General features: G+C 38.1%; 2 protein-coding genes across 8 annotated transcripts in view; one reads left to right on the forward strand and one right to left on the reverse strand.

The window, feature by feature from the left end:
* Positions 1 to 17,438, reverse strand: part of CAMKMT (calmodulin-lysine N-methyltransferase) — a 369,438-nt gene extending 352,000 nt beyond the window's left edge. Inside the window, exons 1-3 of one of the 2 annotated variants that reach the window (XM_004436695.3) lie at positions 17,213 to 17,438; positions 11,589 to 11,761; positions 1,182 to 1,246 (exon numbers count right to left, since the gene is read on the reverse strand). In XM_004436695.3, the coding sequence (XP_004436752.1) occupies positions 1,182 to 1,246; positions 11,589 to 11,761; positions 17,213 to 17,350 (376 nt within the window). In that variant the 5' untranslated portion in view covers positions 17,351 to 17,438. The remainder of the gene's footprint in view (positions 1 to 1,181; positions 1,247 to 11,588; positions 11,762 to 17,212) is intronic. The other variant, XM_087436825.1, reaches the window with a different exon arrangement.
* Positions 17,439 to 17,633: 195 nt separating this feature from the next.
* PREPL (prolyl endopeptidase like) overlaps positions 17,634 to 21,312 on the forward strand; it is a 43,986-nt gene continuing 40,307 nt past the window's right edge. For 2 of the 6 annotated variants that reach the window (XM_004436696.3, XM_014792315.2), the window contains exons 1-2: positions 17,826 to 17,959; positions 19,281 to 19,822. In XM_004436696.3, coding sequence (XP_004436753.1) covers positions 19,604 to 19,822 — 219 coding nt within the window. In that variant the 5' untranslated portion in view covers positions 17,826 to 17,959; positions 19,281 to 19,603. The other 4 variants (XM_087436822.1, XM_087436824.1, XM_087436823.1 and 1 more) reach the window with 4 other exon arrangements.

Genomic DNA, 21,312 nt, shown 5'->3' on the forward strand with positions numbered 1-21,312 from the left:
TTTTTCTATACAATCAAAATCTTGCCATAACGTGGACATAAAATTATTGCCTGAGGATTATCAGACATCATTCTATGCAGATCTAAAATGAGAGAGCATTTGATAAAGTAGCACTGTTAGCAAAGTATGTTATTTAAGTTCAGACAATAAGTAGTTATAGTTCTGAAACTTGCTCTGAGAAAGAATTTGAATACAATTTTTACATTTAAAATGATCATATTTCACTGATAATTCATTATCTTAAGAGAAATATCCTATACAACACACATGAAGGAGTATACAGCTCCTATCATGGTATTGTTTGACACAGTGATATAAAGATATTCTTGGGGGCCAGCCTGGTGGCGCAAGCAGTTAAGTGCGCGCGCTCCACTGCGGCAGCCCGAGGTTCGCTGGTTCGGATCCCGGGCACGCACCGACGCACCACTTGTCAAGCCATGCTGTGGCGGTGTCCTATATAAAGTGGAGGAAGATGGGCATGGATGTTAGCCCAGGGCCAGTCTTCCTCAGCAAAAAAAGAGGAGGATTGGCAGATGTTAGCTCAGGACCGAACTTCCTCACAAAAAAAAAGATATTCTTGGCTGATTTCTTTCATCATATGACATTAGTTTATAATTATTTAAATGATATTCTCAGTGGAGAAATCTATCATGACTTAATCAGAAGCCTAGACGAAAAGACAAGATATTCTATAATATTATAATGTTGCATAAAATGAAAACGTTTTGGTATTAAAGTATATTAGCAGCAAAGAAAACATAATCTGGGTTTATTCTGTAGTGAAAAAGAGAAGCAGTAGGAAGTGGAAAAGAAAGCACCCAAAACACAGCAAAGAAGGAAGAGACAGCCCTTCTGTTGGATTAACTGAGGTCAAAATGGAAACAAAAGACAAAAGGGATAGTACCAGAGAGTCCAGTGTTCCTTCTGACCTACATTCTGTCACTCACACTCACTCACTCACTGGCACATACACGCACACAACTGCAACATGTAAAAACTCCCTTATATCCCATTAATAGGTACGCTTATATGAGGCTTATTTTGCAGCTATAAACAATAGGAGTTTCTATTACACACACACATTAGTCAGTATAATAAACATTAGTGAGAAAAAAACATCCATTATAAATTCACTTTTTGAAACACTAAAAATATTTCTATACAGTGAGCATATAACTTACAAACATTTCCTGTATTGTCAAAGCTGGTAAGAACATCTTGAACATTCAAAGATCCATTATTATGCCTAGAAAAGAATAAAGCATTTTCTTTAATGATTCTGAAATATTAACATTTATTAATTTCTTTAAAAGCTAAGACTGTGCATTGTTATACACCCAATACTAATAAACCCTTCCATGTTATATTTTTTAAATATTTTCTGCCCACTAGAGGGAGAAGGAAAAGAAATAACAGAATATGGTCCTCAGAATAGTTAATGTAATGACATTTCTTGATGATTAATCTACATTTTAAAGTTTTTTTATTGTTGTTTTAGTTACATAAAGGTGAAGTATCGTTAACCTTTTTAAAGACAAAAAAAAAGAAAAAAAATCTTACACTTTGAGAATCTCAAAAGAAAAATAAACAGGGCCAGCCCGGTGGCATAGTGGTTAAGTTCGCACGCTCTGCTTAGGCGGCCCGGGGTTTCACAGGTTCAGATCCTAGGCGCGGACCTACACACTGCTTATCAAGCCATGCTGTGGCAGCCGTCCCACATATAAAGTAGAGGAAGATGGGCACGGATGTTAGCCCAGGGTCAATCTTCCTCAGCAAAAAGAGGAGGATTGGCAACAAATGCTGGCTCAGGACTAATCCTCCTCACCAAAAAAAAAGAAAAAAGAAAAGAAAAATAAACAATCAACCTCCAGAACCACACTCAACAATACATAAATTTCCTCAATAACACCCCAACAAATTCAAAACTTCAGTTACAAGCAACTTTCAGGTCTGCACATTCCATCTATAGGGAGTTCTAAATGTCAGAAGGCAAATTTTTTGTATCTTTTGCCCACTAATCTTAATTGCACTCCCTTTAATTCTAATCTCTCTTCACATGACATCCTTTCAAATATTTAATTTGATGACCAATATTTTATAAATATTTATAAAAGATACTATTATTCAGATACAAATGGACCCAAGTGTCAACAGGTCATAAGATTTGAGTTAGTTTTCCAGAGGTGATAAAAAATATGTGTTACTGTATCTACAATCTTCTACATTCTCCCCTATGTAACATACAGCTATAGTTCTTTAGGATGTTATAATAATTTAAAATAACCATTAATAATTCACAATAAAATTTACTTCACCAACACTACTTTGACTTTGTCATTAAAACTTATCATAAATGATAATGTTATGGACTGAACTGTCTCCCCCAAAATTCATATGTTGAGGCCCTAACCCCCAATACCTCAGAATCTGACTGTATCTGGAGATAGGGACTTTATAGAGGTAATTAAGTTAAAAAGAAGTCATTAGGGTGGCCCTAATCCAATCTGACTGGTGTCCTTATAAGAAAAGATTAGGACACGCAGAGACGACAGGGCATGTGCACAGAGGAACAACCACGTGAAGAGGCAGCAAGAGGGCAGCTACCTGCAAGTCAAGGAGAGGGGCCTCAGAGAGAACCAAACTGCATCACCTTCATCTCGGACTTCTAGACCCAAAACTGTGAGAAAATAAATTTGTTGTTGAAGCCATCCAGTCCGTGATACTGCTTTGAGAGCCCTAGCAAACTAATACATATAGTAATAGAATACATACATTACCCTTTTTAGAAGAATTTTTTATTTCTATCATAGAGACAGTTCTTTGATAGAGCGATTAAGTGAGATCGCAAAAAGTTATTTGCAATCATCACTGGTCAAATAAGCACTGGGCTCAACAGTATCTTAACCTAAGGAAACCAAATTACAACCACAAATCAAACCTTCATCATAACATAATGATTCTGTATCTTCTCTGTGCATACAAGATTCTAGGTATAGATGAGGTTATTTATGCTATCATGGAAAACTACAGTATATGTGTGAGACAAGAGAGGAAAAAGAATAAAGTATTTAATATGTGAAATACAAGATGAAGCTATTAAAATGATTAGCAATACTGCAAAGAACTCCAAAAACTTTTTCCTAAATATAAAAGCAATATATGGTTACCTCAAAAAAAAACTGCTCATAATCCTATCTATACAGAGATAACCACAGTTAGTGTTTTGGTACATAGCCTTCAAATTTTATTCCACGCTCATATAGCTTTCATTACATAACTGAGAATACACTTTCCCTACCGTATTGCGATTTGTGTTTTTTCATTTAACATGCTGTAAACAGTTTCCCAAATCATTAAGTTTTCCTGCAACATGATTTTAATGGCTGCCAAGTAGTTCACTGAATGACTGTTTGCACTATAATTTATTGAACCAACACTTTATATTGTATTTTCAGATTGTGGCCAGTTTTGTCCTATTACGCATACTGCTACAGTGAACATCCTTGTAGAAACATCATTGAGCCCATTTCTGATTATTTTCTTAGGATAAACTCCTAAAAGTGGAATTGCTTTTCTGGTCTAGTTTTAATAAAGACATTCTCTCACGTTCTCTCTCACTTTCTCTCTTCTGTCTCACAAACACACACACACTCTCTCTCTCTCAATTCAAGATGAAATAAACATTTGAAATGAAATCTGAGACAGGAGTAATAAAAAGGCGCATATCTTTTGCAAAAAGTTAAATATTTCCAAAAAACAAAAACTAGGATAATTGAAGTGAAATGCATGTTTAAAAGTTAAAAGCACTATTCAAAATAAAAAGTGATTTCTCAGAGTTATCACTGAAGCAGAACTTCTCTCTCCTTGAAAGCACTATTGAAGCCAAGAAAAAAAGTGAACCCTATGATATTCTTTAATAGGGTAGGGGGTGAGGAAACAGTAAAACTAATCCTATACCTCTAAATAACTTATAAAAATGAAAATCAATTATCTATGAAGTCTGGAAACCCTAAAAGATGGCATCGCATGAAAGAATAATGTCAACAATCACTGTCTTCAATAGTATAAGAATTAGTGCTAATTATAGGAAAACTGCCATGAACGCAGTGTGGTAAAGATTCAAATTGATTATTTCGAGTTCCCTTTCATTTGTCCCAAACTCAAGGACTGCTCTTTGTTCACTGAGTCATCTACTTTATTCAAGTGTCAACTCTATAAGACCTTGTTTACCCTTAATCTTTCAACTGTTTACCTAGGTCCTGCCTGGACAATGTGGTTAGATAGTAATACCTACAAGGAAGGGGCCTTATCAAACTTCAGTCTTAGCATTATACTGGTAATCAATGTTATATAACAATGACAACTTTTTGTCAACATATACAGGGTATAGAAAGTTCACTCCATCTTTTTCCTAAACTCCAAAACTTTAACTCGTTTCCCAAGGATTTAATTACCAATAGCCATCTTAAATGTTCTCACCACAAAAAAGAAATGGTAACTATGTGACCTGATACAGGTGTTAGCTAATGCTATGGTGATAATCATATGGTGATAATGCAATATATGTATATCAGATCAAAACATTGTACACCTTAAATTTACACAATGTTATATGTCAATTATATCTCAACAAAGCTGGGGAAAAAATTACCAATAGCCAGTTTCTTCCTCCCAAAGCCAACCAATTTTTGTCACAAGTACCTAAAGCTATCCTAGAACTGAGGACCTTTGAGTTTCTCCCAAGAATGGCCGATGGAGTAATGACTAAGGAGCAAGTCACTGGGTCACTGGGGCAGATAATTATTTGAAGAGTTAAAAAAAAAAAAAAAATCTACTAAAGGAAAAATTCAAAGCCGACAGGTATGAAGAGGTTGAAACTAGAGGTTAAAAGTAAGCCAGGGCATAATAAGACACCAAAAGCATAAACAACAAAAGAAAAAACAGATAAGTTGAATTTTATCAAAATTAAAAACTATTGTTCATCAAAGGATGCCATCAAGAAAGAAAAGAAAACCTACAGGATGGGAGAAAATATATGCAAATCACATATTTGATATGGGTCTAGTATCCAGAATATATACAGAACTCTCACAATTCAACAACAAAACGACAAAACAACCCAATTAAAAATGGGCAAAGGACATGAATAGAAGTTTCTCCAAAAACATAAAAGTGGCCAAGGAGCACATGAAAACATGGACAACATAATTAGTCATTAGGGAACTGCAAATCCAGACCACAGTGAGAAATCACTTCACACCCACTAGAATAGTTACAATAAAAAATAATAATAATAAAATAAAAATAGCAAGTACTGACAAGCAAGGGGAGAAACTGGAACCCTCATACATTCCTGGTAGGTAAAATAGCACAGCCATTGTTGAAAACAATTTGGTCATTCTTCAAAAAGTTAGAGTTACCACATGAGCCAGCAATTTCACCCCTAGATACACACCTAAGACAACTTAAAACTTATATATTCACACAAAAATTTGTACATGAATGTTCATAATAGCATTATTCATAATAGCCAAAAAGTAGAAACAATCTAAATGTCCATCAACTGATGAATGGATAAACAAAACGTGGTATTATCCATACAACGGAATATTATTCAGCCATGAAAAAGGGATGAAGTACTGCTACATACTGTTAACATGGATGAATCAAAAACATTATGCTAAGTGAAAAAAGTAAGACATAAAAAGGCCACATATTGTATGATTCTATTTACATAAAATGTCCAGAAATCGCAAATCTATACACACAGAAAGTAGATTAGTGGTTGCCAGGGGCTGAGGGGAGGAGGAGGATGGCGAATTACTACTAATGGGTATGGGATTTCTCTTTGGGGTGATGAAAAATTTCTGGAATTAGACAGTGGTGATGGTTGCACACATTGTGAATATACTAAAGACCACTGAATTGTACACTTCAAAATGGTTAAAATGGTGAATTTTAGGTTATGTGAATTTTATCTTGATTAGAAAGAAAATTGGTCCCAACAAAACAGAAAAAGTAAGCCAGAGAGTGAAACTGGCCCTAAAAGGCTGTAGAAGAACAAAGAGGAGAGATTTTTCAGAAGGAAAAGATCTAAAAAACTTGATTCTAGATGCAACTTGCTCTGGAGCTCTTTCAAAAGTAAATGGCTGAAGAGATTTTTTTTTCAGTCTTACATCTACTAGTTATAGGCAACCAGTAGATGATTTCTACATGTAATATATGAAAATCTGAAAAAATGTCAAGGGAACATTTAATGTACTGAAACTTTGAATATATGTACCTGTAAGCAAACTACATAAACAATCATGATTAGAGTTTAAAACAAACTAGAAAACTAACATATATTTAGCTCATATCTATGGTTTAAGTTCCATGAAAACATGACTCTATGGATTAGTCTTTTAATTTTCTGCATACACTGGATCATATTTTAAGGTTCTATAAACTTCCTTCTAAAATACAAAATAAAATGCAGGCGAATAAACCAGTTTAAACATTCACCTCTGCTGTTAATATCACTATTAACATTAAAACTATACTTTTTAAATATATATTCAGTATTCATATTTGCCTCAAATGCCAGCCTTGCCAAGCTTTAAATAGGTACCTATGATAAACTACACATGCAAGGATCATCTGCCACATCTCTAATTTCATAAGCATACCATTCCCATCCCTAGTTTTCATTTAATGAGCACTCACAGAGTACATACTAAATTGGGGTCAGAGTTTGTATTATTTTTTCCTTTCCCATCTCACTGCAGTGCATCTGTTATACCAGAAAGATGCACCACAGTCAAAGACAAAGTCATTCCTGACTTCCTGTCCATTCTAAACTCCCAGGACAAGTCGAAAGTCAAGAGTGCTAGGCTTCTAACTCAGCAATTACCGTAGCAACAGTAGTCTTATTCAAAACAAGGAGGACAGTTCAGGCCTCTTAGCTTTTTCTATCCCCAAGACATGTACACATTCATAAATGGATACCTCAGGCACTTCCGTGGTTCCAAATATAATCAAGGTATTTTAAAGCTTCCAGAATATGCAAATTCCTACTGCACTGAAATTAAGTGAAATAAGGGGTGTGTGGAACAATTTCTAGCATCTATACAGTAAACTCTATACAATAACAAACTGCACCTTATAAGACAGGGAGAAGGAATTTTTTTGTGTGTGTGAGGAAGATCAGCCCTGAGCTAACATCCGTGCTAATCCTCCTCTTTTTGCTGAGGAAGACCGGCCCTGAGCTAACATCTATTGCCAATCCTCCTCCTTTTTTTCCCCAAGGCCCCAGTAGATAGTTGTATGTCATAGCTGCACATCCTTCTAGTTGCTGTATGTGGGACGCGGCCTCAGCATGGCCGAAGAAGCGGTGCGTTGGTGCGCGCCCGGGATCCGAACCCGGGCCGCCAGTAGCGGAGCGCGCGCACTTAACCACTAAGCCACGGGGCCAGCCTGGGAGAAGGAATTTTTAATGAAAGATTTTTAGTATACACGTCTCCAGGTGTACATCAGTTTTCTACACATGCATCTATCTAATAGCCACAGCCTCTTCTAGAAAGCACCAGAAAGACAAGAAGACTTTGCCAAGGAATAAAGTAAGAGTCATACCCTGGATTTTAATTTCCTAACTTCCCATACTCACTTTGGAACAAAGCGTTGACCGTTCTCAGATATACAGAAAAGACAACAGATCTTGGGGATTTCATAACCTAACTTTTACACTGTCCAGATTTTTGCTTCTGATGAAAAGTCACCGAGGGAAATTCTTTATTCCTTCATTTTAAGTATCGTCACATAAAGCTGACAGGAAATAATGGTCAAAGTTTCAATTTAGGCCACTGCTTATATACCTTTTAATAATATAAACAATATACAACTATGTACTGTGAATTCACAAATATCTAGTTACTTATCTTCTTACGGTATTCATTTCAAGTCTAACAAAACTTTAAAGGAACAGAAATCAATATGTAGGGAAATTTTAAGAAGGACAAAACTAATAACAAGTACTGATAAGTATTAATCACCATAGATGCATCATCTCTGTTGAATTGTGGCAAGTGATTTTAGGTGATAAGAACTGAGAAAGTGAAAAGGGGGTTATATTTATGATTTATACAGAACAAAATATCCCAAATGCTCAGCTCTTTATTAAAATCCAGAAGTAGATCCACCATATAACATGTACTGATCACCATTCCTCCCCCTCGGGATTGTGATGGGCTTCTCAGGAGCCTTTGATGATTCTGCCTTGCATCTTCTCCCCCTATATATTTTCTAGTGCCTTTGCCTTCATCTGGAATGATTTCTCCCCTTCTCCCAGAACTTTCAAATATTTCCAGATCCAGGTTCAATTCCTGCTCCTCAAGGCCTTCCAAAAATCACTCCTACCTCTAAGCTCCTAATATGTGTGAAGTCTTCCACTCATTTGGAAATTAGTTATCCACTGCCTGGTGCGAGTTCTTAGAATGGACAGTTAACTTTCCTTCTTTTTTTTTTTTTTTTTTTTTGGTGAGGGAGATTAGCCCTGAGCTAACATCCGTTGCCAATCCTCCTCTTTTTGCTGAGGAAGATTGGCCCCAGGCTAACATCTGTGCCCATCTTCCCCTACTTTATATGTGGGACACCTGCCACAGCATGGCTTGATAAGCAGTGCATAGGTCCATGCCCAGGATCTGAACCTGTGAACCCTGGGCCGCTGAAGCAGAGTGTGTAAACCTAACCACTACACCTCCAGGTCAGACCCAACTTTCCTTCTTATTGAGTTATTTTTTGTTATTTAACTTTTCACATATTTAAGCTCCTTGGAGATAGTATAGCTTATATTTCTTTTATTTATCTACATGGAAGGTGCTACTAAATATTTATTGATCTGAATTTATTTAAAACTATTCATCACTTTTTTCCAATCATTCCGTAGTGTTGATTTAACAAACTTAAAAAATACAGAGAAGATGATGGTACTCCATTTCAAAACTACTTTCTAAACCACTACTTTTGACTATTGCAAATAATTTTTTAATAAACTTTAGAATGCTCACAATTCAAATAATACTGAAGAAAACAGATAAAGGTAGTTAAAGAAATGTCATGGAAACAGGTTGAGAAACGAGTTGATATGAGATATCAAAGGAACAAGAATGGAGATCCATGTGGGGCAGATAACAGAAAATAAGGAAAAGTGGTGACCGCAGAAATCCACATGAACAAAATTGACAATGGAAAGGAATGAACTATTCTAGGCAGAAATCCTCCCCTACCTAAGCAATTTCAGTAATTTCAGCGATTTTCTGAACGGTAACAGGATTATGGAGTGAGAAACAGAATGCTCAGAATAATCAATGAGGAAATTAGTTTATCTAGGCCTCAATTCCTTCATTGTGAAATGAATAAATGGATAAATGATTGCCTCACGAGAGGCAGAATGCATAGAAGTTAAAAACACAGGCTATAACTATCATTATATAAGATGTTACCAATGGAGATAGCTGGGTGAAGGGTACAGGAAACTCCTTGTACTATTTTTGCAACTTCCTGAGAGTCTGTAATTATTTCAATATGAAAGTTTTTAAAAGTACAGGCTGTGGAACCAGACCACTGGGATTTGAATAGAGGTATAATCAATCATTGGTTATGTGACCTCAATCAAGTTACTTAATCCCTCTGGGCTTTACTTTCCTCATCTGTAAAATGAGGATAATAACTCATTATTATCCTCATGAGGATTTACCTCATAAGGTGTTGTGTGGATTAAATAAACTAATACACGTAAACCACTCACAACAGTGCTTGTCACATACTGGGCACTCAATAGTCAGCCATTATTAACGTTGTCATAATTTTTTAAATTTATTCCAAAATCACATTCAGCTCTAGAATTCTGTATGTTTAAGCTATTGTTATTTTTGCACTACTAATGTGGAGAGATATTAACTGGTTTGAAAAAAGAGAAAACATCTTGGCAGCCATTGCGGCCAAAATTTTAGTTCGGTCACTTGTCTTCTCTCCATAAACTAGGATTCAACATCATATTTATATGGAGACACTTGTATTTATTATTTCAAAAATGGATATATCACAAAGAACCATGCTGCTGGGGAGGAGTCTCAGTTTACACTCTAGCCTGGTTTCCGGCTACATCAGGGTCATCTCCACCTTGTTTTGAAGAGAACCATGCCTTGTTCTGAAAGCTCTCAAGAACAGAAGATTTCACATTCTTTCCAGCTAACCCTTACCACAGCCTTGAAGATGTCAGGAAATTATTCTTGGTACAGTTTACACTTATTGCCTCTTGTTACCAGTGGATGCAGAAGATAAGTTTTAGAACTTTATACCTGAAGACCCTACTGGATCACTCTGTTTGTCCTTCTCTTTAATTTCCTGATAGATGCTATTTTCCAATTGTTTAATCACCTTCATTCCTACTTCACAAAGGTATTGTAAGGATTACATGAATTAGAATATATCAAAGCACCTAGCTCTGTACCTGGCATATAGTAAGCATTTAATGCATTTTTCTTTCCTTCCTAACCAAGGAATAAACTAATTATCTTCATCAGAATGCAAGGCAGTTAAGGTATTCTAATTAGCATCTCATAATGAATATCGAGGCAAGCTCACAAATCCCTAAGTTTTTATGCTCTATTTGGAGTTTTTGGTAAAGCTGTATCATGAAACCAGATCCTAATTGTTCTTCCCTGCCCACCCTAGTTAATTTTTATCCAAATCCCAAATTTTTAGCTATTATGGTGTCTTTTAAAGCTTAGATATTTTAAACTAAAATAGTTCAAGAAACATATAAATAGACATCTTTTGTAAAAACTTTTTTTTAATTATTCTGAGCCTTACCTAAATCTAATTCAGTCACATTTCCACTTAAAACGTTTTTTGCTCTTCTTACAGTTACTGTAAATGTGTTCCTCCCTCCCTTTCAAAATATGAAATCTTGTCAGAAAAGGTAGATTTTATAAAATCAAACACCTACAGTAATATTCCGACATGCTAGACTATAACTGTGAGAGAAAATTAATTCGGTAAAAATGGTATCTTGTCACTTCAGTTTGCAACTCTCTTGTCTAATAATTTTTAAAGCCAGAACAATCTATATGCTTCTCACAATATCGGTGTTTTCAGCTGTATTTTCTCATTCTATTCTTAAGACTCTATTCTGAAAGTGACAAAACATGAATGGGAAAAATACCAAAGCTTGATTTTTCAGATAACTACTACTTAAGTTTGGGAAAATTCTGTTTTCACTTTCAGCCCTCTTTGCCTCAAAAGAGAACTTGGCATTTCATCATAATCAAATGCTATGAAAGAATGGTTAAATGAACCCTTTGATTAATTTAACTCACTTTATCCTCAAATGCCACTACATTCCTGAGAATTTTTTTCTTTAGTCTGAGAATACAGCAAGATCCAGTTAAAGCAGCAGGATTTCCTAACACAAAGTTGCAAAACCTAAATTCTGATAAAGATTGCCTGCAAACTCAATAGAATGAACAATGAGATTCTTATTACATTGTTTTTCTTCCACAAGAGAAAAATACTTGGAAAAAAAAAATCTTAACTAGAGTGAGCATTACCTTAAGGCAATACTGTATTCAGGATAGAAGACACTTGTATATTGGACCCATGCACCAACTTCCTCTTCAGTTTCCCTTTTTTTGGCTTCTGTTACTGAAAACAGATTAAATGATTCAAATCTTCTTGTAGATACATGTCGTAGACAATCATCCAGGTGTTTTTGCTTCAGAACCTTTGAAATAAAACCAAATATTGTGGTCACATTATATAAACATAAGTTAAGTGTTCAAAGTTCAAGTGGTAGGGGGACTTCCATTTCCGATAATGGCAGATTAGACCCTTTAGACCAACCGCTTACTGAAGACAACTAGAAAAGACGGACAAAATATTTTAAAACATTACTTGAAGGCATCAGAGAGCAAAGAAGAGAGTGAAGATTTACCAGCCTAATATCTTTAAAAGGAGGTAAATCTAGAGACGTGAGCCTGGCTTTTGCAACCACTTTTCTTATGGGACATTTGTCAATTCCAAAAGCAAGAGCTGAGAAGAGGAGCAGCACTTTTAACAGCTTGTGAAGTTAGGAGGGAAAAGTTGAGTTTCAAAGCTTACCCAGGCAGGGGCAGGTATGTTATTCTGAGCCGGTGTGGGTGTGGGTGTGGGTGTGTGGGTGTGTGTGTGTGTGTGTGTGTGTATTTAAAGACAAATCAAATGAGTAATTCCGTTGGTGAAAACCGGGTTTTTAAGTATGGGAGAAAGGAGACATGGCTGTAAGAGTAATGAGGTTAAGCAAAAACCCTGTAGCTCTAAATCAGAATAAAGTATAATATAAACTAATGATATATTTCATTTTTTAAACCTATACATATTTTTCCTACATCTGATCACTGGAAAAGTCTAGAAACAATGACCAAACTGATAGCAATGAGCACACCTAATGCCTGTATTGCTATCTCTTAATACCATTTTCTATTACAACAACGTAAGGCCCCTTGGAGAAACGGCAAGAATTGCAGAAGATGAGCCTGGAACATCCTGCACATTAAAAAACAAGAAAGCCATACAAAATTAAGGGTTCTATCAAAAGGACTCAGGAGCCAATGTGAAAAGGGTCCATTGGCCAAAAATGGGACAGTGTGAGCATTAACAAAGATAATAAATGTAATAGAATTAAAATACATTAGTTTATAATGGTTTTTTTTTGGTGAGGAAGATTAGCCCTGAGATAACATCTGTTGCCAATCCTCCTTTTTTGCTGAGGAAGATTGGCCCTGGGCTAACATCCATGCCCATCTTCCTCTACTTTATGTGTGGGACGCCTGCCAGAGCATGGCTTAATAAGTGGTACGTAGGTCTGTGCCTGGGATCCAAACCCGCGAACCCTGGGCTGCTGAAGCAGAGTGCAGGAACTTAACCACTACGCCACCAGGGAGTCCCCCATAATGGTATTTTTTCAATGCCTCATTGATGGTCATTGAAGCATGCTAGAGAACTAACTTATTATTCTGAAAACTAGTAAATAAAGAGAAAGAATCAAGTATTTATCTGTCTATCCTATATGAACTGTAACAGAGAATCCAAATAGACGATGAGGGGAAGTTTCTCTTTATAGTAGTATTCCAAGTAATAAATGAAAAAGAAATGACAGAATTAGAATATCACATTTTTCAACTCTCTCATGAATTCATGAATCTAGGTAATCATCAAGAACCAAAATAGCCAGACATCACTGGGATTACTTATGAAAGTACACACCACCATCACCTTGACCAGCCAAACAAGACAACACAAAAAACATCAGAACTGAACCTGATCAAGCCTCTATATCTTGGAAATAGGAAATACAAGGACAGAGGAACACATTAAACAACATCATCAAGTGCAATTAGCAAAATTCAAATTATGGTAAATTCTACAAGACAAAAAACTCAGTTTCTCCAATAAACAAATGGCAAGGGTTGAAAAAGATATGCAGAGGGAATATGTAGATTAAAAAGACTTATAAAACATATCAACCAATAACAATGTTTGGACCTTAATTGGATTCTGTTTCAAAATAATCAAATTGTAAAGAAAAATTATGAGACAATGGGGAAAATTTGGAAACTGACCAGATATTTCATTACATCAAGGAATTATTCCTGGTGTGATATGGTATTGTAATTATTTTTTAATGTCATCTACACACTGAAATATTTATAGAAAAAAATGATATGATATCTGATTTTCTTCAAAATAATCTGAGGGTGGGCATAAGGAGAGAATAGAGATGAAACAAGTTGGTCAGGAATTAAAAATTGTTGGGGCCCGCCGGGTGGCACAAGCGGTTAAGGGCGCATGCTCCACTGCGGCGGCCCAGGGTTTGCAGGTTCGGATCCCAGGTGCAAATGTACACAATGCTCATCAAGCCATGCTGTGGTGGCGTCCCACATACAAAACAGAGGAAGACTGGCCCAGATGTTAGCTCAGGGACAATCTTCCTCAAGCAAAAAGAGGAAGATTGGCAACAGATGTTAGCTCAAGGCCAATCTTCCTCACACACACAAAAAAAATCAGAAATGGAAGAGGTCTTAAAGGAATCTAATCCCACTCCTTCATTTACAAATGAGAAAACTAAGGTCTAAAGAGGTTGCTCATCCTCATACAAATAATTAAGGGTAGATCTGGGCCTAAAATCAAGTTGTATTAAATTCTATTCCAGGAATCATGCTGTCTTTTTCAGCATTGATAGTCTCAAACATACAGCATCCTGCTTTAACTTAAATTGTACTGTGAAATATTCCAGTAATCAGATTCTTCAGCCAAGTATTCAGAACTCTAGGCAATTATTCATTCTGTAGGTATTTGTGACTATCTGCGCAAGCATGTAATGGTCATTGCTACTTTTTCATCTGCCCTACAACCCTTACTCTTGGGAACTGCCCCTCTCTCACTCTATGTAATAATGGTGGGGTTGTCATCTTCTCTGCCACAGGGTGGGCTGATGACCTAGGCTACCCAAAGTGCCCCATTCTCCTGGACACAGAAATTGGTCCAACCTTGGCTATTATAGTCACTTGGAAGAAATGATTTGGGTATTGGGGAAAAGGGCCTTTTCTTCTGGATCACTAGCTGGGTGGATGATGAAAGCCTGTGAGTTGCCAATAGCCATCTTTGCCATCAGGTGATGAGACTCAACAAAAAGAGAATATTATCCACATCCTCTATTGAAATTGATCCATAGACTTCCAGACCTCATTTGATTAACGTGAGCACTAGACTCAAAAGTTAGCAATTTATCATGTGACCTGGTATCAAATGATGAACTAGGTCAACCAGGTGTTCTCTCAAAAATGTTAATTATAAAACATAGAAAATATTGAACAGTTAAAGTGAAGGGCCATGAGATAGCATTAAAGCCCTATGGGGTAATGGAAAGACAGAATTGTGAGGGAGAAGACAAGCAGACATTAGCAGATGTCATGAAGATGTCTCACAACAGAGAGAAAGAGAGCTGCATATCTCTAGCACTGTTTAGATTCCTCGTGGTTTTCCAGTTCTGTATGCATACAAGATGTGAATGGTCCATTCATTTGAAACATACTTACTAAAAGCCTGCAAATGTTTAAAATATGTGGTAGATTAGATTATTATAGAAAAATATTTACTTCCTGTGAAGTATACTTCTCTGCCCCTTGAGTTTAGGCTTGGCCAAGTATCTTTGGCCAACAGGATGTTATCAGGGGCTTAAAACGTGTTTTGGTGCTTGAGCTCGCCCTCTTATACCTCTGCCATCACCATGAGAACATGTCAGCCAACTGGTCCAAGGATTAGAGGCATATGGACCAAGCATGCAGCATAGAGCCACTCAGCTGATCACAGCCTATGTCAGTCAGCTCCCAGGTGACCCACAAATGCACAAACAGAATAAATGCTCACTATTATTTGCCACCGTGATGTTGTAGTTGTTTGTTACTCAGCAGTAGCTAAGTGATACAATATACTAAGTACTAAGTGCTACGGACCACTTAAAGACTGTCTTTACTCTCAGGTTTTCCAAAACACTTAATATCTACTAAAACCCAACTACCTAGGCCCTGTGAGAGATGCAGAGGATGGAGATTAATAAAATGTCATCTTTTCCCAGGGAGAACTCCCATTCTAGCGAGAAAGATGGACTCTGATCAGATGATCATAAAATAATGCGAATATGGGGTTCACTGGTACAACTAGCTGAGGGTCTAACTCAGTCCAGAGGAGTCAGGAGAAGCTTCACAAAAGAGGAGATTGAAACGGAAGTCTGAAGGATGAACAGTCATTCATCACGTAGAGAAGAAGATAAAAAAAGACTCTAAGCAGAGGGCACATGTGTACCAAAACATTAAATGTCAAAGTGTGTGGGGAGTTCAAATGGCAGCCATAGCTTAACCTTGTCCTTGTTCTGATGTATACAGAAATTCAGAATAAACCTAAGTGCTGGCCAACTAGATACTAAGAATCACTGAAGACATCACAATAAGATTTGATTGATTAATTTAAGGCCCTAAGGTACTACTTTGAAAATTCAATTTTAACTGGTTTACTTCACTATAGAAAATTCCTATGATAGTGATCTATGAGGACACATTTTATTATCCTATAATACCATCTGTAACATTAATAGCAAAGCCAGATCATTAATGCTCTGGAAAGATTTTCAATGTATCAGAAAAGAAATGATCTTTGAGTTATGTCATGACAGCACTGGAAGGCCACCATATGAAAAGGTGACTTGAGACAATTGCAAACAAAGTAACCCCCCAAATACTAAAGGTACAATCTCAAAGTCGCAATAGCTGGGAAACTCTTTTTGCAATACAACAGTCAGAAATGGAAAGTGTCCTCTTGAGTAACTTTTCAGCAGGAAAGCTCAGGCGGAGGCATGACACTGGTGTGTAAAACAGTAAGCAGATTTCACTTCAAACGGTTCGCAAAGAGGGTCAGTGATGTCAAATCAGAACTCTGTCAAACCGGCACACGACTGAAGTTATCAGCAACTTTGAAGTAGCAGAAGATAACCGCCATTAAACAAACCAGCACACTCGGACTAGCCCATCGTGGACACCGAGAATCTGGCTGATCACTTCAAACTACAAGACAAATACGTAACTTTCACATCCCAGCGAAAGCGAGAAAGGCAGCTCTTGCTACTCCCCTCACGCTCCGCTATACGGAAGAAACCGAGGCAATGCACGCAACGTCACAGTCCCCACACAGACAACCACGCCGATCTCCAAGAGAGGGGCCAGACTTAGGGCTAGAATCAGGCTAGGAGTTAAGAAGCAAAAAGAAACCTGGGGAAGGAAGGCAAACAGAAGCAGGGAAGAAGAGCAGTATGAGGTGGGGAGCGGCGGCCCCACCAATCCGACTGGCGAGCCGGGAGAAAAGTCTCGCGGATGCAGACAAATGCCTAGAAAGGGATCTTCTACTTCGATCCGAGTTTCCCAGGAACTCAGCCTTGGCTGCCCGCTCCCCGCCCAACCCCACCGGATTCCTCCCTTTGGGTGGGACATTAGGTGAAGCAAGCGTGAGCTTCTCAGGTGGCTCCCGGCAAAACTGTGAGGGAACTCCCAGAGCTGCCAAGGAGAGGGCAGCGGCCGGTCGCTCCCCCGGTACACGCGAGGGGTGTGGCCAGAGGTAAAGGTGAGGCGCGTGGGCTCTCCCTTACCTGCCTCAAGAGCTTCCACCGGGCGGCTCCCAAGGACGCCGAGGGTGCTGGCCCCCGAGCGGCGCCGCCACTGGTCGGGCCCTCACCCGCGGCGCGCCCAGCCTCGCCGGCCCCGACGTCCGCGATTTGAGACTCCATCTCGCTGGAGCCGCCAATTCCCGTGCTGCAGCCGCCACAGCTTCCCCCTGCCAGGACCTACCCACTTCTTCCCTGTCAGGACCTGTGACGCTGTCCATGCGCGCGCGCCCTCCCCGAATACCGCATTTCCGGTATTCGCGTCTCCTTGGCAACCAGGGTAGCGCCGCTCGCGTCATTGCACCATTGTGCTGGTGGCCATCTTGAGTGAGGGCAGACCAGAGGATGAGGGCGCTGTGGCAGAGCTAGTGGGACGCTGCCCCCCCCCCTTGTTCTCTTCTCCCCTACTTCATCTAGAGTTCAAAAGACTAGCGAAGAACCTAAAAGGCTTATATCTTTGATGGTTAAAGAACCCAGGAGGAGAAACATCCATTCTTGACCACAATAAAGATGGCGAGATCTGCTTGATGCTCCTGCTAGATTGGGGTTACGTAGACCGGCGTGCTGCAAAGCAGCTCCAGGCGGTTCTGGGTAAGCTTCTGTTCTGAGCTGCAGAACGCAGACTTCGGCTGGACTCGACGGAGGTGACAGCTGCGCTCCCTCCTGAGAGTTTCGGGTCCTTCAGTCTTTTCGGTGTCCAGGGCCGGAGTGACTCTGACTCTTTCAGTTTGCGTACGTATGGGGGGCGTATGCTGGGGTATGTCTTCTTTTCTCCCCTTCCTTCCCACCCCCAGCCACCCTAGTCCCTTGGTCCTCGTTTTTTGAACGATGTTCTTTCACTGCATGGCAGATGGTACCACTCCCTCTCGCACTAGGTCGCCTCATCCCTAAGGTGGAGAGTTGCACGAGATAAACTAATAGGTTATCCCGGGAACACCCATTCGTCCACCCCACCCCCATCCCTAGCCTTGCATACCGTCTTCTCCCTGCGGATGAAAGATGGATGGATTGAGGCTGCTGGCATGGATACAGTGATTCAGGGCTTTTTTGTTTTGTTTTGCTAGTATCGGCTGCTGATCCACTCTCTCCACTCGTTATTTTGCTGCGACATAGAAAGAGAATAAGGGGGGCAGGGGCGTCGTAGCGGATCGGAGCTGTGGTTAATCTGACGCAGCATTGTACTTTTGACATCGAGAGGCGTTTAGTGGAAGACTTCCATGATAACATTCAACAGTGTGCAACATACCAGGAGATTTTTACTCTCCTGATAATAACAGCTACTATTTATTGAGTGGTTACTACGTGCCAGGCACCGTATTAAGATCTTAACATAAATTGTCTCATTTTATTCTTAGAACAACGACTCCGTAGGGTAAATGGTGTCATTATGTCAGTTTTGCATATGAAGCAACTGAGGCACAGGTAGTAAGTGCAGGGGTGAAGACCTGAACCCACGTCTCTGACTTAACTACTTACTAGCCTTACTTACCTTCATAGGTTAACAAGAACCAACTTCCCAACAGAAACCGGAGATGGCCTCACGTTTTATCTATGCATCTTGAAGTGGTTATTTTTTTCTTAACTAAAGAGCTAATTACCTTTTTAACGTTAAAGTCCAGTCGTTGTGACGTTCAAGATTTGGAGCCAAACAAGATTGGACTTTTTGCTCTACTACTTACTGTCCAAGTGACCTGGGGCAGTTGCTTAAACCACCCCCTCAGAGCCACAGTTTGCTCACCTGTAGAATGAACATCATAATAGCTACTCTATCAGGTCCTTATAAAGTTTAAATTAGACAAGGTATATAAAAGCATCTGGCACGTAGCAAACACTCAACAAATATTAATCCCCCATCCTCCACCTTTATTAAGTAATTAGATTTTCCAATTTATCCTTCATATGCATACCAAAGATATGTTGTGAATTTTATAAGATCAAAGCCATTTTGCCTTTTAAAGCCCTCAGAGTTCCTGAGATGCCCCCAATAAGTCCATGTACTTATTTGCAAATTTTTATTTTTGTTTTTTGTTTTCTGTTTTGTTTCGTTTTTTAGTTTGCCCCCATGTGTACCAGAATCAGTGCTGCATAGTTTGACCCTGATAGGATTGACTTTACAAATGAGACATTTAAGTCACATCTACCAAGAAGTATAATTTGAATGAAACTTTAACTTATACTAAGTTTTCAGATATTTTTAACCTGAGTTATCAGCTGTCTACAGTTATTCATAACCTGAGGGGTGCATGACCCTGAAGGGGAGGGATAAGAACTGCGGCTCTTAGATGCTCTGAGAACCCACTGCTGTATAATCATAGCTGTGAAATCATTCACGTGCTGGCAGCCCCAAAGGGAGCATAAACCAGGGACTTTGATATCATGCAGCAGAAGAGCAAATTATTTCTCCAAGCTTTGAAGTATAGTATTCCTCACCTTGGGAAATGCATGCAGAAACAGCATTTGAATCACTGTAACTTCGCTGATCATTATTACAATAGAATAAAATTGAAAAAATATCACCTAACCAAGTGTCTGCAGAGTAAACCCAAGATATCAGAGTTAGCAAGAAACATCCCAAGTCGGAGCTTCTCGTATAAGGTATGGACTGTTTAAGTTAACCTATTTGTAGGTCATTAAGATTAATTTCAGTTTAAAGAATGGATACGATATCAGTTACTAATTTTCTCAGTAATTCTAATTTGATTTTTAAAATGTTCAGGCTCAAGTGTCTATAATCAAATATAAGTATAAATATATATATTTATAGAGCTGTTATGTAATATATAAAAATATAGATGTATAAAAAATGATTCACCTTAGGAATTCCTCATTGGGCCTACCAGTGCAATTCAAAGTATAATTCAGCTTTCTAAAATTCCTAGAATATCATCATAGCTCTTAATGAAATCTAATAATATGCTAATTGTTTTATGAATCTCAGATTAGTAAACGTTAGTAAAGGCCATGTAATTGTGTGTCACTTCTATGTAAAAAAAAGAAAAAAGGACTTGCATTTTTGACCACTTGGGTCCTTCAGAAAGATGCTTTCAGACTACTGTACTTTGGCTAGACCCCAAGCTATGGGCATGACCTCAACCTTGAGGACATGATTGCCTTTATATGTAGAGTGACCACACATCCCCGTTTGCCTGGGACAGTCCCAGTCTACACCTGTTGTCCCTGTGTAATTGTTAGTAGTGTCTCCTTTCCTCTCAAAAATGTCCTGGTTAGGATGGTAAATTATATGTTCATCCTACTACGTGGGATTAAGCTATCTATTTATGCTGCTGCCTGTTTGACATACCTCCCCTACCTTATACTTAGGTTCCTTAGGTTCCTTAAATTACATTTAGGGGTGATATTCTTGAAATATTTTAGCATATTTTATTATTTTAATATATTAATTTCTAGTTTTAATTGTTTTGGTGCATACCGATTTTTCTTTTTAGTCTCTTTTGGCGTCCTCATTTTTTTGTGTGGTAAAATATGTATAACAAAATTTGCCTTTTTAACCATTTTTAAGTGTATAATTCAGGCATTAATTACATTCACAATGTTGTACAGCCGTCACCACTATTTATTTGCAAAACCCTGTCATCACCCAAAAAAATGTACCCATTAAGTGATAATTCCCCCCTCCTGCCTTTCCTGAGCCCCTGGTAACCCTGTAATATACTTTCTGTCTCTATGAATTTGCCTATTCTAGATAATTCTTATGAGTGGAATCATATAATATCCTTTTGTGTTTGGCTTATTTCACTTAGCATAATGTTTTCAGGGTTCATCAATGTTGTAGCATATATCAGAACTTCGTTCCTTTTTAATGGCTGAATAGTAATATTATTATGAATAATATTATAATGGAATAATGAATAATAATATTCCATTATATGTATATACCAGCATTTTGTTTAACCATTCATCTGTTGATAGACACTTGAGCAGCTTCTATTTCTAAAAATGGTTTTTATAATCTTATTTTACTCAATTCTTCTGGTTTTTTAATTTAATTTTTGCTCTTCTCTTAGCTCATACTTACTTGTGGGTTTTTTTTTTTCTTTTAACTTTTTATCTGTTAGTCTCTAGAC

The sequence above is a fragment of the Ceratotherium simum genome, chromosome 11 (genome assembly GCF_057802395.1).
Source record: "Ceratotherium simum simum isolate JZ-2026a chromosome 11, ASM5780239v1, whole genome shotgun sequence".
Classification (NCBI taxonomy): Eukaryota; Metazoa; Chordata; class Mammalia; order Perissodactyla; family Rhinocerotidae; genus Ceratotherium; species Ceratotherium simum.